At 43.4% G+C, this 25,759-nt stretch overlaps 2 protein-coding genes and 1 long non-coding RNA gene across 3 annotated transcripts in view; 1 reads left to right on the forward strand and 2 right to left on the reverse strand.

Annotated features, from left to right (window-relative positions):
• col5a2b (collagen, type V, alpha 2b) overlaps window positions 1-25,759 on the reverse strand; it is an 89,092-nt gene that overhangs the window by 25,167 nt on the left and 38,166 nt on the right. The window contains exons 54-68 of the mRNA XM_071331111.1: window positions 24,157-24,299; window positions 21,915-22,308; window positions 21,399-21,818; window positions 4,798-4,851; window positions 4,295-4,348; window positions 4,057-4,110; window positions 3,868-3,912; window positions 3,659-3,712; window positions 3,229-3,273; window positions 2,813-2,866; window positions 2,430-2,528; window positions 2,169-2,213; window positions 1,170-1,268; window positions 856-909; window positions 53-160 (exon numbers count right to left, since the gene is read on the reverse strand). Coding sequence (XP_071187212.1) covers window positions 53-160; window positions 856-909; window positions 1,170-1,268; window positions 2,169-2,213; window positions 2,430-2,528; window positions 2,813-2,866; window positions 3,229-3,273; window positions 3,659-3,712; window positions 3,868-3,912; window positions 4,057-4,110; window positions 4,295-4,348; window positions 4,798-4,851; window positions 21,399-21,818; window positions 21,915-22,308; window positions 24,157-24,299 — 1,722 coding nt within the window. The remainder of the gene's footprint in view (window positions 1-52; window positions 161-855; window positions 910-1,169; window positions 1,269-2,168; window positions 2,214-2,429; window positions 2,529-2,812; window positions 2,867-3,228; window positions 3,274-3,658; window positions 3,713-3,867; window positions 3,913-4,056; window positions 4,111-4,294; window positions 4,349-4,797; window positions 4,852-21,398; window positions 21,819-21,914; window positions 22,309-24,156; window positions 24,300-25,759) is intronic.
• Window positions 6,360-10,726, reverse strand: LOC139532601 (uncharacterized). The gene is made up of 6 exons (XR_011666620.1): window positions 10,672-10,726; window positions 10,370-10,462; window positions 9,877-9,954; window positions 8,367-8,411; window positions 8,197-8,250; window positions 6,360-6,628 (listed from the first exon to the last, which is right to left on the reverse strand). It is a non-coding gene; the product is annotated as an uncharacterized lncRNA (long non-coding RNA).
• LOC139532597 (uncharacterized) lies at window positions 20,396-22,781 on the forward strand. Its single transcript, XM_071330416.1, has 2 exons — window positions 20,396-20,777; window positions 21,002-22,781. The coding sequence occupies exons 1-2, from the start codon at window positions 20,542-20,544 to the stop codon at window positions 22,371-22,373; spliced, it is 1,608 nt and encodes a 535-aa protein (XP_071186517.1). The 5' UTR covers window positions 20,396-20,541; the 3' UTR covers window positions 22,374-22,781.

The following is a 25,759-nucleotide window of genomic DNA, read 5'->3' on the forward strand; positions in this document are numbered from 1 at the left end:
CAAGAGACAGAGACAGACAAAGTTCTTGTAGTGAGTGAAAGAGCTGATTTACTCTCTCTCCATTGGGTCCAGCGGCGCCTGAAGTCCCGGCGTCACCCCGTTCTCCCCTCTTCCCCTCCTCTCCCATGGGACCCAGCGCTCCATGATCACCAGGTGCACCCTGCAATGACGTCATAATCAAACAAGATGGCTGCCACATCATACATTAGTGTTTGTTATATTTTACTGTATGGCCTTTTAAGAGTACCATAAAATGAATTGAATATATTGTTGTTGCACTCAACTTTGGGTGTGGATAAACGTACTTGTCCCTAGGAGCATCAAACTGCTCAACATGCACTAAGCACTTTAAAGCTGGTCTAGACTGAAGGAAGAGCCAAGTGGAAAATGTTGCTACCCTTGATGTTGTCTTTAACTCATTGCTCGATAATGCAAGAGACATTTCTGTCAAAGGCCCAATAAATGAACTGAACAAGCTGAACTTTGGAGGAAGGCTCAGATAGATATGTACCCCATTCAGAAAGAAACCAGCGCCAGCATAACCTGCCTTTCAACATCACCTGCCTTTCAACATCACCTGCCTTTCAACATCACCTGCCTTTCAACATCACCTGCCTTTCAACATCACCTGCCTTTCAACATCACCTGCCTTTCAACATCACCTGCCTTTCAACATCACCTGCCTTTCAACATCACCTGCCTTTCAACATCACCTGCCTTTCAACATCACCTGCCTTTCAACATAACCTGCCTTTCTACATCACATGCATGTGTTGAAAGGCAGGTTGTTGCTATTGTACATTATTAAACCATGTAATTAGAGAGACATTCATTATGACGGGTTGTATATCTTACAGATTCTCCTTTGAATCCAGCCTCTCCTTTGAATCCGGGAACACCTAAATCACCCTTGTGAGAAGAGAAGAATATGATGGATAGATGTTTCACATGACAATGTTTTTCAAGTCTACTGACAATGTACGATCTCAAGGTTTGAGAACTAGCTTTTCCTGACGACGTTATGAACATGTAGCCATATGATAGCATTTTAACTGGAGCATGGAAACCAGCAGTAGTTTCTATGACCTTTGTAACAGCTAGGGACCTGACAACCATTCTTGAGCCAAACAATGAAATGAGTGGTCAAAATTAAACAACAAATCTCTTACCAGTTGGCCCTTAGGCCCGGGCAGTCCAGTGGTTCCCTGTGGTCCAGGGGGCCCCGCAGGTCCAAGCAGTCCAGTCAGACCCTGGATACCTGGAGCTCCCTGGCGTAGAAATCACATCATTATGCCTAAAATAGGTATCTAACCTGTGTTCACCCATTGACATCAATGAATGACTTGTCTTACAGGACAGGCTGCCTTTTGTCTCTTTGACTCTGTGCCAGGGCCCATTCTAACAGGACAGGCTGTAGTCTACTGTCTCTGTGACTCTGTGCCAGGGCCCATTCTAACAGGACAAGCTGTAGTCTACTGTCTCTGTGACTCTGTACCAGGGCCCATTCTAACAGGACAGGCTGTAGTCTACTGTCTCTGTGACTCTGTACCAGGGCCCATTCTAACAGGACAAGCTGTAGTCTACTGTCTCTGTGACTCTGTGCCAGGGCCCATTCTAACAATACAAGCTGTAGTCTACTGTCTCTGTGACTCTGTGCCAGGGCCCATTCTAACAGGACAAGCTGTAGTCTACTGTCTCTGTGACTCTGTGCCAGGGCCCATTCTAACAGGACAAGCTGTAGTCTACTGTCTCTGTGACTCTGTGCCAGGGCCCATTCTAACAGGACAAGCTGTAGTCTACTGTCTCTGTGACTCTGTGCCAGGGCCCATTCTAACAGGACAAGCTGTAGTCTACTGTCTCTGTGACTCTGTGCCAGGGCCCATTCTAACAGGACAAGCTGTAGTCTACTGTCTCTGTGACTCTGTACCAGGGCCCATTCTAACAATACAAGCTGTAGTCTACTGTCCAGACAGCATGGCATGTGGGGGCCAACACCCTGTTACATACATTCAAGGATTTTACATAATACATAATAATGAATAATACATCAGATTATAATATTTGGATGATTGGAAGGTGAGAGATACATTAGATTGAAGGGAGGAGAAGGGAGTAGCTGAACAAGGAGATGAACAAGGAGATATGAAAGTGGGTGGAGTTATACATACGGATGGTCCTTTGGCTCCGGCAGCACCCTCTGTTCCTGTTGGACCCTACAGAAATCAACATGTTTTTTATGTCATTTTTTAAAACTTAATTTAACCCGACAAGTCAGTTAAGCATAAAATGTACTTTCAATGGACGTTTCAATTAGAAACCAGATTCAGGAACATTTTCAGTGAATCAGTCTACACCCTGAAGTGGTGAGTTGTTGATAGTACAGTTACCGTAGGTGTAGAGATTATTAGCATCATGAATTAGCCAAACACCTGAATTCCCGTAGCTCCAGCCAATCCCACGCGTCCGGCCTCCCCTCTTGGTCCTTGCTGGCCCCCTGTTCCTCGTGCTCCTGGGGGCCCTGGTTGCCCCTGGAGACAACAGTGTCACAGTCAGAGTGTGTTTACATGCACTCTAATCAACCGTTGTTGAACAGATGCATAGCTCATAATGAACAAACACCCTCATAAAAACACCCTCATATAAACATCTTTATCGGAATAGAGTAATCCGAATGGGCCTGTTTAGAATGAAATGTAATTCTGAGGGGGAAGGACTGGGTTATACGTTTGAGTCACCAATATTTAGTACATGGCTGGTGTGAAGAAGAGGACTGTGCTCCATCAAAGTATATTAAAGAATGACCAGTACTCACCTTTATACCTGGACTACCTGGGAATCCTAGAGCTCCAGTGATCCCCATAGGACCCTAGAATCACATCACATCCAGGATGGTTGGTTGGTACAGTAGGCTGCATGTCATCCACACCTGGGCTGTGTCCAAAATGGCCCCTTATTCCCTTCACACTATAGACACTATATAGGAAATAGGGGGCCATTGTGGACACACATCTGGTGTTGGTTAGTACTGGAAACATCCCTTTTTCCCAGTTAACATCACTGCTGATTTGTAAATGTATAACACTTTTATACTGGCTTTCAGGAAAATAGTGTATTTTGAGTAGATACAGTGTTGCTTTTCATTTGTTATATTGAATTTGTAATACTGATTTGTGTACTATAATGATTTGATCTGAAGGGTGATGTTTTGTTGGATGTTAGAGGTCGTACCTGTGGTCCTGCTTTCCCAATATGTCCAGATTCACCACGTTTCCCCTGTATGGAGAGAGATGCACAACTGAAAGAAGATTTGACAAATTCACCTCTATCATCTCATCATCAATGCACATCACCATAGGAGGACAGTGGCAGCATAGGCTGTCATTGTAAGCCAGGATGTCATTGTAAGTAAGAATTTGTTCTTAATTGACTCGCCTGGATAAATCAAAAATCAAAACAAAGGTTTCAACATGTGTCACTGATAAGCCAAAACAAAACATTTTGAACCTACATATAAACCAATGATGCCTCATGCCACATGTTGAATAAGAACTGACCTCAGATCAATTTAATTCAGGTGGGCAATCAATGGATTGAAGAGACGGAGCTGTGTAATGTAGAGTTATAGGTCAGAGGTCAGAGGGCGTCATATCTCTCTTACCACAGGTCCAGTTGGGCCAGTCCTTCCTCTCTCCCCTTGCATTCCTGCTGGACCCTACAATATACAGTACCATGTTTCACATAATATTACACTCCTCACTGACAGATTGGACACATATCAGAGTATTTACAGCTATTGGTGTGTGTGAGTAACAGGTATTACAAAAATATAATCATTTATTATCAATTAACTAATTGATTATGACCTACCGCAGGACCAGGGGGCCCCATTCCACCAGGAGTACCCGATGGGCCCTGTAAAATAACACACACGCACACACACACACAGAGAGAGAGAGTCACGATATGTGCAGCAATTTCAAACAGAAACAGATCATTTTTAGATACTAACCTTGCGAAGCAGCACAAATATACAGATATGCATGATGATGAGTTTACCTTTGACCCAGCAGCACCAGATTGACCTCTCGCTCCTAGAAGACCTGCATGACCCTGTTGATGAGACATTAGCTCATCAGTTCTGATCAGGTCTGTTCTAGGCTCTAACGAATCTCACAGAAGTTCATAACAGCACAGTGCCAAGTTAACTATTTAAAGAACTGTACATGCAGCCATGCTTCAAACTACAGTACAGAGATATGAGCATTGTGATCATCCATGTGCTGCTGCTGCTGACCTTAAGGCCTTTCAGTCCAGGGAGACCTGGCAGTCCTGGGAAACCTCTGGCACCCTGGAAATCACCACATTTAATCACTGTTTGACTTTCACATTTATAAGTACATACAGTGGCCCCATTAAAAAAACAGTCTATTCTAGTTGTGGACTATTGTTCATTGGTTTTACTCACAAAATGAAGACTATTCAAGTTTATGTTGAAGGCAATGGTACCTGCTTTCTTAACTAAGTACAGTTGGATGGGAGTGGATGGGAAAATAAAGCACATCCATCCACAGTCTTACAACTCACTCTAATCATATGGAAATTGTTGTAAGTGGTATAATCAAAATCTTAAAATGTCTATCATAAAAGAAGTGTGTAATTAATTGTGTTTTTGCGAATGCCTTTGCATTCAACACTCATTTGATTTGCAGTGACAGAGAAAGACATTTAATGCAGATAATTTGTTGTTTGAAGGCTGACAGATAGTTGGTTTCAGTTGAAAGACAGTTTGTTACTTACGGCAGATCCAGCGGCTCCTGTATCTCCATCTATTCCGGTTGGGCCAGATTCTCCCTGTGAAGGGAAAACATCACATTCACATAACATTCTCAGCTGCTAGAAGACATTACAGTACAGGTAGGTAACAAATAGTGGTCATTTTCACTCTCTCAGATATAGTCAAACAGCATTTCCCTTACAAAAAAAGATTGCGGTTTTGAAACTGTGACTTAATTGCAGTCAACTGTGGTATTTTGGATGCAGTGATTGCAGAATAACTGCAGTTATACTGCACTGTCACTGCAATTACACTACATAATTACTGCAGTAAAAAAGACTGATTTATTTTGGACGCAGTATTTGCAGCCTACTACCGTTATATTGCAGTCTAACTACAGTTATATTACAGTGTACTGCAGTTATACTGCACTCTGACTGCAATATCTTTTCATAAGGGTTGAACAGATGAACAGCACTTCAGAAAGGTAAACAAACAGCACTCCAACATAATGTCAAAGTGATTCTGGATGGGTGTGTAAAGCCTAGATGTTCAATGCAGTAAAGGTTGATGTTGAACAAAGATTATAAACAACATCTAAATCTCCATGCTGGGTTCGTTTAAGTGACATGCCCAAGAAGCTGGTGTTTGGAGGTGTCGCCACTTCCGCCGAAGTTGGTGCCTCTCCTTGTTCGGGTGGCGTTCGGCGGTCGTCGTCACCGGCTTTCTAGCTGCCACCGATCCATGTTTCTGTTTTCCATTTGTTATGTCTTGAGTGTACACACCTGGTTCCCATTAAGTTATTATTATTTCCCTATTTAACCCTCTGGTTCCCATTATGTTTTGTGCGTGATTATTCCTGGTTTGTGTTAGTCGTGTGTGTTATGGTTGTTATCCCTGCGTGGATTATTTTGGCAGATTTATTTTTCAGAGTAAAGTACGTTATTTAATCAGTTCTGTGTCCTGCGCTTGACTCCGTCCTCACCTCTGCACAACTGACATATGACAGGAGGACATATTGCCACGGTTCAAACCAAGCCAATGTTTCCTCCAAACACCAGCTTCAAAGGCAATACCACCGTTGTATAATCCTGAACAATGGTGTGTTAGGCAGTTTAGTGTTGTCTAATAGTCTAGACTCTAGAGGTTTAATTGTCACTTGGCATTATACCATCTATGAATAAAGTTTTTAAAAAACGAGTTAATGACACAACATGGCATGTTAGGGCAGAGTTAGACACACCAAGGTATTGGTGCTAGTGTAGCCTGCACTAACAAGTTTGTCAACCCGCGCCTATTGAAGAAAGTATGCAGAGCTACCTGCAATCTACATTAGCAACAAGATATTACACTTACATAACATTTGTATCTGTTTTGATCAGTGGCAAGTGGCATCCATGGTCTTTGGCTGTGTCCTACTTACTTTGGCTTGTCTACTACTTACTAAAACAATATTCGGTGCAATCAATCAATCAATCAATCAAATGTATTTATAAAGCCCTTTACATCAGCTGATGTCACAAAGTGCTGTACAGAAACCCAGCCTAAAACCCCAAACAGCAAGCAATGCAGATGTAGAAGCACGGTGGCTAGGAAAAACTCTGCACTAATCTTACTACATACTATGAAGGAACATATGCAGAAAGCAACCAATATCAACATACCAGGCTCATTCATACTCAGAAGACGTCATATCTAATGCGGGCTGTTCCTCACCACTGGCCCTATGGGTCCTGGTCAAAAGTATTGCACTATATAGGGAATAGGGACATTGACTCTGTTGGAGTGTAGAGTACTTCAATCTGGTCCTGGTTTTCCTGGTGGGCCCTCAGGTCCTCTGTAACCAAAGCCACCCTGTATGAAAACAACATGTCCAATCACACACAGTCAATACAACATATAGCTCTGGTGTAACACCTCAAGACAGACTGTGATTGGTAGATATTGGTGTAATACATCAATACAGTGTGTGATTGGTAGATATTGGTGTAACACATCAATACAGTGTGTGATTGGTAGATATTGGTGTAACACATCAATACAGTGTGTGATTGGTAGATATTGGTGTAACACCTCAATACAGTGTGTGATTGGTAGATATTGGTGTAACACCTCAATACAGTGTGTGATTGGTAGATATTGGTGTAACACCTCAATATGGTGTGTGATTGGTAGATATTGGTGTAACACCTCAATACAGTGTGTGATTGGTAGATATTGGTGTAACACCTCAATACAGTGTGTGATTGGTAGATATTGGTGTAACACCTCAATATGGTGTGTGATTGGTAGATATTGGTGTAACACATCAATACAGTGTGTGATTGGTAGATATTGGTGTAACACCTCAATACAGTGTGTGATTGGTAGATATTGGTGTAATACATCAATACAGTGTGTGATTGGTAGATATTGGTGTAACACCTCAATACAGTGTGTGATTGGTAGATATTGGTGTAACACATCAATACAGTGTGTGATTGGTAGATATTGGTGTAATACATCAATACAGTGTGTGATTGGTAGATATTGGTGTAACACCTCAATACAGTGTGTGATTGGTAGATATTGGTGTAACACCTCAATACAGACTGTGATTGGTAGATATTGGTGTAACACCTCAATACAGTGTGTGATTGGTAGATATTGGTGTAACACCTCAATACAGTGTGTGATTGGTAGATATTGGTGTAACACCTCAATATGGTGTGTGATTGGTAGATATTGGTGTAACACCTCAATACAGTGTGTGATTGGTAGATATTGGTGTAACACCTCAATACAGTGTGTGATTGGTAGATATTGGTGTAACACCTCAATACAGTGTGTGATTGGTAGATATTGGTGTAACACCTCAATATGGTGTGTGATTGGTAGATATTGGTGTAACACCTCAATATGGTGTTTGAGAGTGTAGCGGAGGTAGTTCAGTGATCCAAGCTGGTGTGATGATGATAACTTTGCCTGAGAACTGAAGACTTGTGTTAGCTCCCTGAGATAATGCCTAACCAGGAAGATTAGTCAGTTGATTCAGCCGCGGTATGATTTTTTATTGAGCGGATGGTCAGGAACTTAATTACAAATAATTTGTGGACTACAAATTGACCGCAAGAAGCCCAAACAGATATAATATTTGACAAAAAAAGTATAATTTCTAACCTTGCTTACATTTGTATATGATCACAAACTGTTTAACTCTATATTGTGTGTGCGAATACTTTGGAACCGATTTCTGATTTCCGTGGGCCGCCAGTTGGGGAACAATGGTCTAGGCCCATTTTGTTGAGTTAGCTCCCTGTGCCAATGCCTAGGCTTTAGCTCAATGGGCTAACAGTCTTCAAGCATGTAGGTGACCAGGATTCAAACCCAGTCAAAAAAGCATCAGAGAGATGACTGATGCAGAGATTATGCATGGTTCTTACCATGGATCCTGGGTCTCCAACGTCTCCTGGGGCCCCCTGCCCCCCTGTAGGTCCCTACGAGACAGGGAGGAAAAGGAAATTATCACATGTCTGTCTGTTTACTTACAGAAATGATCTCCAGTAAGAACTGATGTCTGATAGGTAGATATAGTCGACCATCTTTGACTTACTGGTTGACCGGACGCTCCAGGAGGCCCTCTTGGTCCTGCCTCACCCTAAAATATACATGGAGACAACATACAGAGACAGAGTAATGAGTAATGTAGGCACAAACGTAAATGAACTGTTGTTCAATCAAGCCCGCCAAAGACAATGTATAAGACAGGATGCAGCTGGAACGGATCAAATGGAATGGCATCAAACACATGGAAACCATGGCAACCATTAAACTAATTCCGCTCCAGCCATCAACACGAGCCTGTCCTCCCAAATGAAGGTAACACCAGCCTCCTGTTGTGTATACTCTACAGTATGTCTTTCCTTGTTGACAATCTACTGCCCATGGACACACACTTAGCAAGGACTACCAGTCAATGAGGTTGTCAGGGACTTTTTTGTATAGGACAGAAGATTTAATAGTAACTCACCCTGTTTGCCAGATATCATTCCCATCATCCCAGCTGATTTAATAGTAACTCACCCTGTTGTCAGATATCATTCCCATCATCCCAGGTGATTTAATAGTAACTCACCCTGTTGTCAGATATCATTCCCATCATCCCAGGTGATTTACTAGTAACTCACCCTGTTGTCAGATATCATTCCCATCATCCCAGGTGATTTAATAGTAACTCACCCTGTTGCCAGATATCATTCCCATCATCCCAGGTGATTTAATAGTAACTCACCCTGTTGCCAGATATCATTCCCATCATCCCAGGTGATTTACTAGTAACTCACCCTGTTGTCAGATATCATTCCCATCATCCCAGGTGATTTAATAGTAACTCAACCTGTTGCCAGATATCATTCCCATCATCCCAGGTGATTTAATAGTAACTCACCCTGTTGCCAGATATCATTCCCATCATCCCAGCTGATTTAATAGTAACTCACCCTGTTGTCAGATATCATTCCCATCATCCCAGGTGATTTAATAGTAACTCACCCTGTTGCCAGATACCATTCCCATCATCCCAGGTGGTTTAATAGTAACTCACCCTGTTGCCAGATATCATTCCCATCATCCCAGGTGGTTTAATAGTAACTCACCCTGTTGCCAGATATCATTCCCATCATCCCAGGTGGTTTAATAGTAGCTAACCCTGTTGCCAGATATCATCCCCATCATCCCAGGTGATTTAATAGTAACTCACCCTGTTGCCAGATATCATTCCCATCATCCCAGGTGGTTTAATAGTAGCTCACCCTGTTGCCAGATATCATCCCCATCATCCCAGGTGATTTAATAGTAACTCACCCTGTTGCCAGATATCATTCCCATCATCCCAGGTGGTTTAATAGTAACTCACCCTGTTGCCAGATATCATTCCCATCATCCCAGGTGATTTAATAGTAGCTCACCCTGTTGCCAGATATCATCCCCATCATCCCAGGTGGTTTAATAGTAACTCACCCTGTTGCCAGATATCATTCCCATCATCCCAGGTGGTTTAATAGTAGCTCACCCTGTTGCCAGATATCATCCCCATCATCCCAGGTGATTTAATAGTAACTCACCCTGTTGCCAGATATCATCCCCATCATCCCAGCTGATTTCTCTCCGAAGCCTGCTGCCATTTGTGAGACCAGCTGACCCTGGGGGAGAGAGGAGGACGGTCATTCATTCATCATCACCACGGTGTGGAAGTTCTTCACTGGTGACCACAGACTCCGTATGAAGAGAATAGGTGCAGTGACCTCCCCCTCAACTGGACAGGTACAATGAGAAGAGGGATAGAAAAGGTTTGGAAGCTCTGAGCTATCCCTACAAGCCCCCAAGTCTCTTCATGTTACTTACTTGACGTTTTGGGGTGAAAATGATTTCAGGTACAGCAAGCACATTCGGCCAAAAAGCTAAACAAAATACAAAATGGCTGTATTTTTCCCAAAATCAACCCTCTCAGTCAGTTTACTAACAAGTGTAGGGAGGGAAAGCACTTTTGACCAGAAATGAAGGTTACAGACTGCACCAGTGAAGTGTCAGGCTGGGGAGACAGACAGACAAACTCACCCCAGGGTGTGAGGGTTGGCCGGGGGATCCTGGCTCACCAGGGTTCCCTGGGACTCCTGGTTCCCCGTCGATGCCAGCTGGGCCCTGTAAACCCTGGATTTTAGGAAACATATGAAAACTCATGAGTGACAGTATTGAACGTCACTACTAGAGAGATGATTCAACATGTCTACCAGATTCAACACATAAAGCTATTGAAGAGCAGTGAGTTATCTCAGGATAGTGTGTTAGTCCTAGGTCATATTGAATCGCAGTATTGTAATACGCTTCTCTAGATGTAAATGTCATTGTGTTAGACATACTTTTCTGCCCTTGAAACCAGTGTATCCTCTGTTCCCCTGAGCTCCGGGAGGACCCTGAAACATTGACACAGATAACAAGAAAACATGATCACATGATATGTTACACTAGCAGTAGTGTCTTCCCACTGTAGCTGTGGAAAGAGGCTGCAGTAGTAGCATCAGGTAACCCTCCTTGGTTACTGAAACTCTATAGTACCATCTAGTGTGGTAAAGGGAATCTGACTGAACCTCAAGGAGGGGAGGGGCCAGCCGAACTTCTATACAGTATACCAGAGGAGGCTGGTGGGAGGAGCTATAAGAGGACGGGCTCATTGTAATGGCTGGAATAGAACCAATGAAACGGAGTCAAACACGTTGTATCCATGTGTTTGATGTGTTTGGTACAGTTCCCTTGATTCAATTCCAGCCATTACAATGAGCAGCACGAGAAACATAATTATGTCAAATATGTTGATTTATGAATTTATTTATTTTTACACAAAAGAAATGTCTACAGAGTGCTCACCGTTGGTCCGGGTTGACCTACTGGCCCCACGACCTGGAAACAAAAAACAAACAAAAACAGTTGTTCAGCTATAAAAGTGACAGTATGATGTTTTTGATAACAGTAGGTTATAGGTGTCAAAAGTCACATAAATTGTTGATTAACAGATGCACTGTCTCAGATGTATGAACACAGACTTACGTAAGGGATATCACCAGGTTCGCCTTTCTGACCCTGGAAATCAAATGCATCAAATAACAATGTGACAATCAGCTCAGCTATTCAGGTAGCCTGGTTCCAGATCTGTTTGTGCTCTTACCAACCCCATTGCTCATTGTCAAGCCAAATATGACAATGAGTGACAAGGAGTTGGCATGACATCACAAACAGACTGGCACTCAGGCTAATATTCAGGAGTGTGTCCAAGTAAAAATTGGAAAACCGAAAATTGAGAATATCTTTTATCATTACTCACCTTGAACGCCATAATTTCTTTGAGGAAGGGAAAGGAAGAAATCAGATTTTAATGTAGATCTTTTATCCTTCATTTGACGTGTGATCTTCAATGACTTGATACTGTGTTATATGTTGAAACACTATGAAATCTAGTATGTTTTCCCCTCTTATCATCAGTGAGACACCTCCAGGGAATCCAAACTTAATCGCTACGTTTCACACTTGGATTTCCATGCAACACCTTGCAGTCACAGTTCCTCTGAGATAATGATGTAGACATGTGAGCCCTGCTCCTTAGACATATAATTCATATATATGTTGAAGCATGTAGAGTGGGGAGAACAAGTATTTGATACACTGCCGATTTTGCAGGTTTTCCTACTTACAAAGCATGTAGAGGTCTGTAATTTTGATCATATGTACACTTCAACTGTGAGAGACGAAATCTAAAACAAAAATCCAGAAAATCACATTGTATGATTTTTAAGTAATTAATTTGCATTTTATTGCATGACATAAGTATTTGATACATCAGAAAAGCAGAACTTAATATTTGGTACAGAAACCTTTGTTTGCAATTACAGAGATCATACGTTTCCTGTAGTTCTTGACCAGGTTTGCACACACTGCAGCAGGGATTTTGGCCCACTCCTCCATACAGACCTTCTCCAGATCCTTCAGGTTTCGGGGCTGTCGCTGGGCAATACGGACTTTCAGCTCCCTCCAAAGATTTTTTATTGGGTTCAGGTCTGGAGACTGGCTAGGCCACTCCAGGACCTTGAGATGCTTCTTACGGAGCCACTCCTTAGTTGCCCTGGCTGTGTGTTTCAGGTCGTTGTCATGCTGGAAGACCCAGCCACGACCCATCTTCAATGGATTATTTTCCTGCTGTTGCAAACTGGCTCAAATGAAGATCCTAGATCTGTACTTTCATTTGTGTTGTTGACAATAACTAAGTGCAGCTACTGAATGTAACGATTGTTCTCCTCCTCGTCTGAGGAGGAGCAGGGATCGGACCAAAACGCAGCTTTTGTGGAGTACATAATGAATTTATTCAAACAAGACGAACACGAAGCACACTTGAATAAATTACAAAATAACAAAAACGACGTAGACCGACCTGGACATGAGAACTTACATAACACGAAGAACGCACAAACAGGAACAGACTAAACAAACGAAACAGTCCCGTGTGGTACATACACAGACACGGAAGACAATCACCCACAAACAAACGGTGTGAACAGCCTACCTTAATTAATATGGTTCTAAATCAGAGGAAACGTCAAACACCTGCCCCTGATTGAGAACCATATAAGGTTAATTAACCAATGAACCTAAACAAGAAACAAATAACATAGACTGCCCACCCAGCTCACGTCCTGACCAACTAAACAAAGCTAAACAAAGGAAAAACAGGTCAGGAACGTGACAGAACCCCCCCCCCTTAAGGTGTGAACTCTGGGCGCACCACCTAAAACTCTAGGGGAGGGTCTGGGTGGGCGTCCGCAGTGGCGGCTCTGGCGCGGGACGTGGACCCCACTTAAACAATGTTTTTTCCCGCCTCCTTAATCGCCCCCGTGGCCTCCTAACCACAACCACCCTCCATATCAACCCCACTGAACTAAGGGGTAGCACCGGACTGAGGGGCAGATCCTGGCTAGCGGGCGGCTCTGGCAGATCCTGGCTGGCGGGCGGCTCTGGCAGATCCTGGCTGGCGGGCGGCTCTGGCAGATCCTGGCTGGCTGGCGGCTCTGGCAGATCCTGGCTGGCTGGCGGCTCTGGCAGATCCTGGCTGGCTGGCGGCTCTGGCAGATCCTGGCTGGCTGGCGGCTCTGGCAGATCCTGGCTGGCTGGCGGCTCTGGCAGCTCCTGGCTGGCTGGCGGCTCTGGCAGCTCCGGGCTGGCTGGCGGCTCTGGCAGCTCCTGGCTGGCTGGCGGCTCTGGCAGCTCCTGGCTGGCTGGCTCTGGCAGCTCCTGTCTGGCGGACGGCTCTAGCGGCTCCTGTCTGGCGGACGGCTCTAGCGGCTCCTGACTGACGGACGGCTCTAGCGGCTCCTGACAGACGGGCAGCTCTGACGGCTCGGGACAGACGGGCAGCTCTGACGGCTCGGGACAGACGGGCAGTTCAGACGGCGCTGGGCAGACGGATAGCACAGGCGGCTCTGGGCAGACGGGCAGTGCAGGCGGCACTGGGCAGACGGATAGCGCAGGCGGCTCTGGACAGACGGGCAGTGCAGGCGGCACTGGGCAGACGGCAGACTCTGGCCGGCTGAGGCGCACAGTAGGCCTAGTGCGTGGTGCCGGAACCGGGCTCTGGAGACGCACTGAAAGCCTGGTGCGTGGTGTAGGCACTGGTGGTACTGGGCTGGGGAGGTGGCGCCGGATATACCGGACCGTGCAGGCGTACTGGCTCCCTTGAGCACCGAGCCTGCCCAACCTTACCTGGTTGTATGCTCCCCGTAGCCCGACCAGTGCGGGGAAGTGGAATAACCCGCACTGGGCTGTGTTGGCGAACCGGGGACACCATGCGTAAGGCTGGTGCCATGTATGCCGGCCCGAGGAGACGCACTGGAGACCAGACGCATTGAGCCGGCTTCATGGCACCTGGCTCAATGCTCAATCTAGCCCTGCCAGTGCGGGGAGGTGGAATAACCCGCACCGGGCTAAGCACACGCCCGTACTCTCGCTCTCCACGGTAAGATCGGGAAGTGGGCGCAGGTCTCCTACCTGACTTCGCCACACTACCCTTTAGGCCCCCCCCAAGACATTTTTGGGCTTGACTCACAGGCTTCCGTGCTAGCCGTGTACCTTCATAACGCCGGTTCCTCTCTCCGGTTGCCTCTGCTCTCCTAACTGCCTCCAGCTGTTCCCATGGGAGGCGATCTTTTCCAGCCAGGATCTCCTCCCATGTGTAGCAACCCTTGCCGTCCAAAACGTCCTCCCATGTCCATTCCTCCTTCGTGCGCTGCTGCTGCTTTCTCCACCGCTGCTTGGTCCTTGGTTGGTGGGTGATTCTGTAACGATTGTTCTCCTCCTCGTCTGAGGAGGAGCAGGGATCGGACCAAAACGCAGCTTTTTTGGAGTACATAATGAATTTATTCAAACAAGACGAACACGAAGCACACTTGAATAAATTACAAAATAACAAAAACAACGTAGCCCGACCTGGACATGAGAACTTACATAACACGAAGAACAGGAACAGACTAAACAAACGAAACAGTTCCGTGTGGTACATACACAGACACGGAAGACAATCACCCACAAACAAACGGTGTGAACAGCCTACCTTAATATGGTTCTCAATCAGAGGAAACGTCAAACACCTGCCCCTGATTGAGAACCATATAAGGCTAATTAACCAATGAACCTAAACAAGAAACAAATAACATAGACTGCCCACCCAGCTCACGTCCTGACCAACTAAACAAGGCTAAACAAAGGAAAAACAGGTCAGGAACGTGACACTGAAAGTTACCTTTTTTTGATGTCAGGGTGTTATTCATGTGGTCTATTTGTCAGAAGCACAGTAGCTCGTTGCTTAACCCTGCGCCAGTAAAACTTCAATAAAATAGGATGTACTGTTCTGCTCCCTCCCTCCTTCCCTCCCTCCCTCCCTCCCTCCCTCCCTCCCTCCCTCCCTCCCTCCCTCCCTCCCTCCCTCCCTCTCTTTGTCTGTTCTGTTTATTCCCCTGTGTGTGATGGTGTGTGATGTGTGTTGGTGCTGCAGTGCAGACCACTAATCCTATTATTCCAGCTGAGCTTCATTAGAACCTGAGGCAGATACACTGACTTTTAAACCAATGACTCTCGCTCTCTCAGCTGTACTCACTGACATTATAACCCCTGACTGCACTGTGTGTGTGTGTGTGTGTGTGTGTGTGTGTGTGTGTGTGTGTGTGTGTGTGTGTGTGTGTGTGTGTGTGTGTGTGTGTGTGTGTGTGTGTGTGTGTGTGTGTGTGTGTGTGTGTGTAAAAAAAACAAACATATTCTGCTTAAGAACAGCTGTATAGCTTTGTCAACACTGTTCTGAGGACAAGCCACACAGTGTGTTATTATATTCCAGTATGACAGCATCCCATTTCAGATCATATTCTCACTAGCGTGCGGGTGTGAGTGTCTTCTGAAGGGCCTTCACATCATGTTGCCACTCATATGGTGACCAAGCCCTCCTCTGATGTAGGCACTAAACAAAACACTGCCTTCCTGGTTGCTTAGTTCCCACCACACCCATGACAATTAGGGATGTTTATGTGTTCAAGGATCTGACTAGTGGTTCTGACTGATAGAACCTTTCTGTACAGACACATATGATTCTTATTGCACATTGACTTATTACCTGTATACTTCTTTATTTAGAAGAATGGCAGGGGAGCAGGAGAGCATAACAAGCCCTTTGATATTTAGTGAGGACGTATAGAACCTTTCAGGGGGAATATGATGGTCCACATAGTGAGGCTTTTACGTCATTTTACAGACGTGGCTGATCAGAAAACCTGCAGCACACCATTACACTGGTGAGTTGTTTTAATATCACCAAGGACATGGTGATAAAATCAACCAGATGAAAATGAAGATGGAATAGCTGGGCTCTAGTGACATTTTGTAGGCGATTTGCAATGGGCACCGGGCGCGGCAATTCAATATTTTCAAGATGTTGTGGTCACTGGTCAACAGACTTCAGTCGATAGTTGGTCAGAAGCCTGTCCTTACAAATACCAGCCTGAGTCCCACTAGAGCCCTGGACTATAGTATGATGACAGACTGTCTGTCGGTCTCCCTATGATTGTATCCCCATTAACTTCTGATTGTGTTTCCTCCAGCCAAAAAACATCATCTCACATCACATGTGGTCTCTGTGGCTCAGTAGGTAGAGCATGGTGCTTACAATGCCAGGGTTTTGGGGGTCGATTCCTGCTGGGATTATATTCTGTGGCTTACTTCATCTCCTGTCATTGGTCTGCACAGATTTGTTTTGACCTATCCTGTGACCTCAAATTGTTGTAACTAGAGGAGGAGACAAGGGGAGAAAGAATAAGAATAAGGCTGTAACGCAACAAAATGTGGAAAAAGTCAAGGGTTCTGAATACTTTCTGAAAGCACTGTATATCCATAAAAATGAAGCTGATTCATCTTTTCGACTGGCTGAGAAAAGCTGCCTCCCTGTCTGTCTCATCCCAACTCCCGAGATGTTCATTACTATGGGACAGCTGGAGATCGAATTTGAATATTGAAACAATGTTGAAAATGTCAGAGAGACAGACAGGAAGGTTTATACAAATCTCCACTTTTGAAAACTAAATGTTAGTCTAAAAGAAATAGTGTCTAGATGGTTTTATAGTGGAGATCAAGGTGATAAATTGCCTGGCTGGGCTGATGAGACAGTGGATTGGCAGTCAGATGGAAAATCGGCATTTTAACGTCATAGATTTAGCCGGTGGTAACTTGTGGAATAGACACTGGCTGGAATGCAGTTTTAACAAAAAAACATTCAGGATTAGACCCACCCATTGTATGAAGTGGGCTAGTACAGTAGGCTAGGGTGAGTACTATAGCGTAATAAGCAATAGCATGTGATGGAGTTTCATACATTGTAACTGGAGGATAGATGTGAAGGTTATCGAATCAGGATCAAATTGTCTGTTCTCCATTCTGTTTAATATGACAAGGAGTGGCATGAAAACTTGTGCATGCAGGCTTGTACCTAAATATTTCTCTCACGCTACAGTATCTTCAGAGGTGTGGCCACATCGCTCATGGAGTCCCTGTTTTGGGGAGGGAGGGGTGTATGACTTTCAATCATGGCAGACCATTTTGAACCGAACTTTGCTTTCACTTGCTGTGACACAAAAGGTTGTCCCACAGTAGATGCTTATCATTCACTTATCTAACACAGAGGTGGAACATACAGTGCAGCCCTACAGGCTACTACAGATCATCGGTTGAATTTACACAAGAAGCCTCACAACATCACAACAAAGAGAAAGAGCTTAAAGTAAGTTCATATTTGTCATAGGGCCAATATCGTAAGGAGGGATATTCACAACCTGGTCTCAGAGCATTTTGTGTTATTCTGTATGTATATCTGAGACATATCATTTAGCATGATATGTTATGTTTCGTACGGTATGTATTAAATTGTGGATGTCCATCACCCATTTTGTATGGTATGTTACAAATTACAATTCGTATTATAAGTTACCATTTTTCAAACTGTACAATATGTTACGAACCTGCAAAACTTACTATATGTTCCAAATTTGCAAAACGTACTATATGTTACAAATTTGCAAGACGTATTGTATGCTACAAATTCTACATAGTTCGCTAATGTTAACTATCTGGCTGGTGTTAGCTATGCTAGGGGTTAGGGTTAGGGTTCAAGGTTAGGGTTAAGTTCATGAGTTAGGTTAAAGCGTTAAGGTTCGCGTTTGGGGAAGGGTTAGCTAAAAGGGTTAGGGTTAGCTAAAGGGTTAAGGTTAGGGTTAGAGGAAGGGTTAGCTAACATGCTGAGTAGTTGCAAAGTAGCTAAAAAGTAGTAAGTAGTTGAAAAGTTGCTAATTAGCTAATACGCTAAAGTTGTACGTGATGAGGTTTGAACTCACATCCTTTGGGTTTCTAGACATTCGTGTTATATGCCTACCCATCCACCTTGACCAACCACCCTACTTTTGTTATTGCCTTAACTAACCATATATCTTATGTAACAGCAAACCTGGTTTAAAAAAAACAGATAAAGCAACACCTCGCGGTACAACGCCTCTCCCCTATTTGACCTAGATATTTGTGTGTATGCATTGATATGTAGGCTACGTGTGCCTTTTAATTTGTTTTATGTAGTTCTGTCTTTTAGCTGTTCTTGTCTATTGATGTTCTGTATTATGTCATTCTGTGTTGTGTTTCATGTTTTGTGTGGACCCCAGGAAGAGTAGCTGCTGCTTTTGCAACATAAAACATTAGCTTTTTCCTAATAAAATACCAAATACCAAACATAACATATCATTCTAGTGTTCCGGATTTACATTTACTATGTTACGTCTAGTCTATGAGACCAGGCTGGTATTCAGGGTGGGTACACATTTTTTATTGGATTAAATCATTTAATTGTGATTGTCAGAATACATTAATTGATTGTGAGCAAAAGTTGTCTTGATCTTAATGTTTTGCCAAGAGAAAATGTAATTCAATTCAATAGTTTTGAATTTGTATTCCCCAAATTTAATTGAGTGCATACTTGCACTTTATGATTAAAACATTTAGGTTAAAATGTATATTTCAATGTATTAAAATAGCCTATTGAAATTATGAAGAATAGCCTATTAAAATGTATTACATTTATGTAAACCTATTGAAATAATGACAGTATCGGTATATTACATTTAAATAGTCATATGTTACAGCTTTATTATTATTATTATTATTATAATTAATATCATCATCATTAATACGAATAAGAGTATTGTATTATTATTATTATTATTGTGTCCGTTATTATTATTATTAATATCATCATCATTAATACGAATAAGAGTATTGTATTATTATTATTATTGTGTCCATTATTATTATTATTAATATCATCATCATTAATACGAATAAGAGTATTGTATTATTATTATTATTATTATTGTGTCCGTTATTATTATTATTAATATCATCATCATTAATACGAATAAGATTCTTGTATTATTATTATTATTATTATTATTATTATAAATATGATAATATTGGGTGCACATGTCTCTAGGTGGAAATGTGACTGGTTCTGAGGTCCGGGTTGAAAAGCAGTTTGAAGTGGGTGCAGACAACTGTTTTCAAAATGTTTATGGTTTCCATTGTACTCTACTGATTTAGCAGGTTTCAGCACATTCATAATCTCTCTTCTTCAATTCCTTATTAAATCCATATCAAACAATAAGATTCGGCCTTTTGTGCAGAGAAAATTCAATAAACTGTCTCTTCTCGGAGTAGGCTACACAGTGAGAGCATGCGCAATTTTACAAAATATCAACATCAGGCAGCAGGTGAGCAAGTGTCAGAGAATGTGGTGATGAGGCTTGTGGAACCTTACCTTGGTAAGGGGAGGATTGTCACCATGGACAATTTCTTCCTTTATTGGCGAACAAGTTGCTTACAAAGAAAACAAGTCTGGCCGGCACCATGAACAAAGTGAGATGGGAGCTCCCGCCCTTTGCGCAAAATAAGGCACCTTACCAGCCGTTGTACTCCACAAGTGCTGAAGAATGACAAGATGACAGGGACACAATAAAGAGAAAACAGGAAACTTTTACACACTACAACCAAACAAAGTATGTCAAAGTGTGACAAGCAAGTGAAAGTTACGACGATTTTGCCATCTGTTAGAACAAGGGATAACAGCTAAATGAAATACAACTGATGCCATTGGTGAATACACACAAGCACAAGCTGACAATAATTGACTATTATTGACCGCTGTCATGTGATACTTATACTCATTACAATGCCATTATTGAGTTTCACTATTTATCAAGGCCACTTGGCCCTTATAATGATGCTTAGGCTACTGATGTTGTCATCATTTGACCGCGCGTCTTGACTTGACTGGGTGGTTGAGGTATTTTACTTTTTAATTTGTTTTTATAAAAATAATCTGTTACCATGTTCCAACACATATGCTTTCTGTTTCATAGTTTTAACAAAGTCACTCCACAAATGAAATTGATGTAACGCTTGAATGTTTGTGTTTTTTGTGTTTTTTAGTTTGTACATACAGCCTACAGTGACATAAACTAATGAAAATGCTATTGTGTTATTTAAAATAAAATAAAAATGGTATTCTAATGTTGTTACCCAAGGCCTTCATAAACACAACCAAATGATTATTTTTGCTTTAGCATGCTGAATATAAAATGTATTAATTACACTGTTAGAATGTTGCTGTCAGAATGAGGCCCAGCAGTTATAGTGTTAATATTAATGTAACCTGTGTTGATTGGCCGTCAGAGCCCCCCTTCATTTTCCTGGAGATGTTGAGAAGAAGACCAGCACGATCATCTGGACCAGAGCCTGAATCTCTTGACTGCCCCCCTGAAACTCCTGACAACAGAGAGATGAGAGACTCCCCTACAGCCCCACTGAATGACAGAACAGACCAGGAGGTGGCGGATCACACAGCCAACATGTAAGTATGGAGATATCAGGATATATGTTTGGGGTGGACCAGATGGATTAGGCTGATTGAAAGCCAGTTTGCCTTGATTTTCCCTGTCTGATTGTTCAGTGCATCACTGATAATATCCATGTCAATGTTTTGATTATGACAGGGATAGTGAGGATGTTGTGATGATAATGATGATGATGTTGTTATCATCGTTGATTGTTGATTGTGACATGATCCTCCTTTAGGTCTCCAACAGATCAAATGGCTGACGTGCACCAATCCAGGAGTCAGAAATGGAAAGTGGTTTTGATCATCCTGTGTCTGTCTGCCACAGTATGTGTCACACTGTCTTCCCCATTGGTGACTTTCAGGACCAACTCTACTCAAGCTCACTCCCTTCCTCCCCCTGTTCTCTCTACCTGCCCTCTTCACACAGCCAATGAGACTATAACACCAGTCAAGGGTTCAACTCATCTAATGGTGTCTGCATACCAGGACCACAGGGAAGGGGGAGCCACGCGCATCATTGCCATGGTCAACAGAGACCGACCCATGTCTCTGTACTGTGTGTTGTGCTGCTCAGGACACGCCCCCCAGGTTGCTCCAGCTGCTGTCGTAATGCACAGCGTCCACTATGGTTACCCGTATGTGGCCGCAGACATGCTTTGCCTCGAAGAACCAGGATGCCACGCCACGCACGTCACTCTCGGCACGTCCCTCGACATCCAGGACACCCTCAACCGGACATTTCTGAGCATCCAGAACCGGGAGAGACGGGAGGAGGACTTCCCCTTTTACCTCACCGTGTGCATGTCCAGCATGTTTGGAGACTACAACAACGTCCAACAGTTTGTCCAGACCATGGAGTTTTACAAGCTCCTGGGGGTGCGGAGGGTTGTCCTCTACCTCACCAGCTGTGGACCTGACCTGGAGAAGGTCCTCCAGTACTACGCAGAGGAGGGCACTCTGGAGGTGATTGGCTGGCCCATCAACCACTTCCTCAAGCCCTCTACTGGGTGGAAGGCCCAGGAGCTGGAAGGGGATATCCACCTCAACGGCCAGCTGACCATCATGAACGAGTGCATCTACAGGAACATGTACAGGTCACGGTACGTCCTCCTGGCTGACGTTGATCAGCTCCTGGTCCCGGCCTCACACAGCTCTCTTCTGCCCCTCATGGAGGACCTGCAGGGGCAGCACCCCGACGCAGCCGTGTTCCTGATGGAGACGCACCTCTTCCCTGCCACAGCCGGTACTGCTACGCAAGACCATTCCGCACGGAGGAGGGCGCCGGGGGTGGATCTGCTGGACTACGTCTACAGAGAGCTTATTCTTGAAGACGCCTTCCGCTCCTACAAGATGGTGGTCAACCCCCGTCTGGTGCTGCAGACGGCCATGTTTGAGGTGACACAGAGCTATGGGGACTCTGTCAGGGTTCCGTCCGACGTGTGTAAGATCATGCAGGTGAAAGAGGCTCAGAGAGAAAGCTGGACCAATGAGCAGCTGGTCCTCGACACAAGACTCTGGGAATTTGGAGATTATCTTGTGCCCTCTGTCGATGAAGTTTTACAGAAACTAGGAATTCAGACATCTCAGTGGGAGCGTGTAGTACTGTAATTGGTTAAAAGTTTTCCAACGTTTTGCATTTGATAGAGATGAGAGAAACAGTGAACTCTTATCTGCCTCTGATCTTCAGTCTATGTTGTTCCACTCAACCCTGAACTTTTCTTCTTGTTTGGATGTGGGGTCATTTTTCCAGGGGAAATTGGACTTAATTAATTATGCATATAATTGTTACTGCTTATTCTAAACTTTCTTACAGTTTTTAATGCTGACTTTAATGTAAAAGCTCTTGTAAGATTTATTACGCATGACAAATAAACACAACCTTTTTTGAATCAAGATGCCATGTTCATCTACCATTGTGCTCTAACACATCGGCACCCTTGCACTTTACAATGGAGTGCAATAGAGCAGAATATTGTGGTTTCTATTTTCAAAACTGCTTGAATGGCTATTTTGACCCTGTAGTCCAGGCCATTTGTGTGAAAAATCGAAATTTCAGTTTATAATTTTTTTTCTTGGTCCTGTGCAGTTATAAATCAAACAAATACACGTGTGAACATCAAATGTTTTTTCACTTTCAACATATTTTTTTGAAGAAATAGTGAATCTTGCAAGTGTGCCAATATATCAGAGCACAACTGTATAGATGATAATCAAGGAAGAGCATCTATTTCCCTCCAAACAATATTGGCTGTGTGAAAGTTGACCGACTAGGATTTCTATGTAAACTGTCATTATATCCTTCTTTAATTACACATTAGACAGTATTTTAATAAAGAAATCGAACATAAATAGTCTGTGTGCTCTTGTTAATGTTTCCTTCTGGGATTGTCTCTCTTTTCTAATTGGTGAAATCTCCCCAATTTGTAATTCCAGGGGTGAAACTTTCCCTGGGGACATGTCCCCACCTTCTAAAATCAAAGTTGCGCCCCTGCGTAATTCAAACACTATTATTAAATGGGAAGGTATTTGTTTTATTCATTCTGACCTGAACCTTGAACCAGATTGACTGAACAGGGCATGAGATTCATTTTATTGGGTGTAACACCATCAGTCGACAGAAGAAAATACCATAATATTAATAATAAACAGGAAAAATGAACATGTGAAGAGCAATTGACATTCTTATGTTGCATTTACATTAGAAAAAGGAATACAATTGTTGTTGTTTTGTCTCTACATCAAGTGACAGTATATCTATTTAGTGGCATTCACTGAGAAACTGGTAAAGAAATGTACGATGGAACGTCATACGACGCTGACTCTTAAGTTCCATAAATTGTCCTGTTTTCAACAAGCGGAAACCTTTAGGCCCTGAAACTCCATCATGACACAATCTTCTTAATACAATACACCTGCATTCCTCAATAGTGATTACTACCAGTACCATTGCACTAACAACTTTAGTTGTTTCTTGGAAAGAAGCAATAAATATTTTAGTAGCGGGCAGGACATATACTGTACTGTCGTTTCTCCGCCCTGCCTTTATGTACAAAGCTGATCGCTTCAGCAGGTAGTCCAAGAGTCTTGGGAATGTTTAACCCTTTGGAGGAGAATGGACGACAACATTCCAACCGATTCTAATTGATGACATCACAAGGGGTTGTTGTTCATTATTAGTTATTGAACTGAAACCTAATTCTTCAAGGGGCAATCTTTTAAATGAGTGATATATAGCCATTGATTCTTGAAGAATGTAACTAAAAAGTGAGTGCTTTTTTGTTGTTTGAAATCCAGATTGCCTCTTTAAACAGAATTGAGGATGGCGTTCTAAAAAATCACTCCTCATAGGGTTAAATAAATCAATCAATCCATCCATGTGTGTTGGGTTTAGGAGAAACACACAGGTCCGATGTCCAGGCCAAACTCCTGATCCTCCTTGCCTATGTCCATGGGGGCCAAGTCTACGATAGGTAGTCTGGCTGGCGTCTGAGTTCTGTACTCAATCACAGTCTTGCCCCAGTCTCCATTCCATTTCTGCAGACACAGGAGAAGACATACCGTAGCTATACTTCTGAATTCAACTCATTGTCCTATACAACGTAAACAAGTAAACAATAGGACAGAACCACATAATCAGATGATTATGACGGCATACATGTATGAAAGCTTGCATACTTATTTTAAATGTATGTAGTTCTGTCCTTGTGATGTACTTGTCTCTTAATTAATGTTCTGTATTATATCGTGTTTTATGTGTTGTGTGCACCCCAGGATGAGTAGCTGCTGCTTTAGCACCAGTTAATTTAACAATACTAAATACTAAAAGACAGGGTGGGTAGGCTTTTGTTCCCACTTCCGGGTGGGTAGGTAGGTAGGTAGGTAGGTAGGTAGGTAGGTAGGTAGGTAGGCAGGTAGGTAGGCAGGCAGGCAGGTATGTATAGATAGGTATTAGGGCTGTGGCGGTCATGACATTTTTTCAATCCCCGTGAGGTGAGTTTAAAAACCACATACTGTTTTTATATATTTTTTAATGGGATTTTCGATTGCATTTGCATTGATGTCAGAGTGGTTGGAGGGACAATAGAGCCCTGAGTACCAGGCCATTAGGACCTGAGGGAGGGACCATAGAGCCCTGAGTACCAGACTATTAGGACCTGATGGAGGGACAATAGAGCCCTGAGTACTAGACCATTAGGACCTGATGGAGGGACAATAGAGCCCTGAGTACTAGGCCATTAGGACCTGATGGAGGGACAATAGAGCTCTGAGAACCAGACCATTAGGACCTTATAGAGGGACAGTAGAGCCCTGAGTACCAGACCATTAGGACCTGATGGAGGGACAATAGAGCCCTGAGTACCAGACCATTAGGACCTGATGGAGGGACAATAGAGCCCTGAGTACCAGGCCATTAGGACCTGATGGAGGGACAATAGAGCCCTGAGAACCAGACCATTAGCGATTAGGACCTGATGATAGTTAGCGAGTTGGGTACTCCTAATGCATGTCCAGAGTGCATAAGAGGATATTACCATGACTCAACAGTCAAGCTGAATTTTACTGCTGTCATGACTGCCGGTGTGGCGGTAATAGGGCCACTGCAACAGCCATAGTAAGTAGGTTGGTAGGTAGGTACACTATATACAGAAGTATGTGGACACCCCTTCAAATTTGTGGATTGGCTATTTCAGTCAAACCCATTGCTGACAGGTGTATAAAATCGAGGACACAGCCATGCAATCTCCATAGACAAACATTGGCAGCAGAATGGACTTACTGAAGAGCTCAGTGACTTTCAACATGGCAACACCTGTCCGACAAGATAGCTCGTCCAATTTCTGCCTTGATAGAGCTGCCCCGGTCAACTTTAAGTGCTGTTATTGTGAAGTGAAAACGTTTAGGAGCAACAACGGCTCAGCCATGAAGTGGTAGGCCAAACAAACTTACAGAACAGGACCGCCGAGTGCTGAAGCGCGTAGCGCGTAAAAATCGGC

Source organism: Salvelinus alpinus, chromosome 10 (assembly GCF_045679555.1).
Source record: "Salvelinus alpinus chromosome 10, SLU_Salpinus.1, whole genome shotgun sequence".
Classification (NCBI taxonomy): domain Eukaryota; kingdom Metazoa; phylum Chordata; class Actinopteri; order Salmoniformes; family Salmonidae; genus Salvelinus; species Salvelinus alpinus.

Bases quoted from the DNA above. Each gene is read 5' to 3' on its own strand.
- LOC139532597 (XM_071330416.1), top strand. From the start codon at position 20,542: ATGAGGCCCAGCAGTTATAGTGTTAATATTAATGTAACCTGTGTTGAT. The intron at 20,778-21,001 runs GTAAGTATGGAG...ATCCTCCTTTAG, and splicing joins GCGGATCACACAGCCAACAT to GTCTCCAACAGATCAAATGG.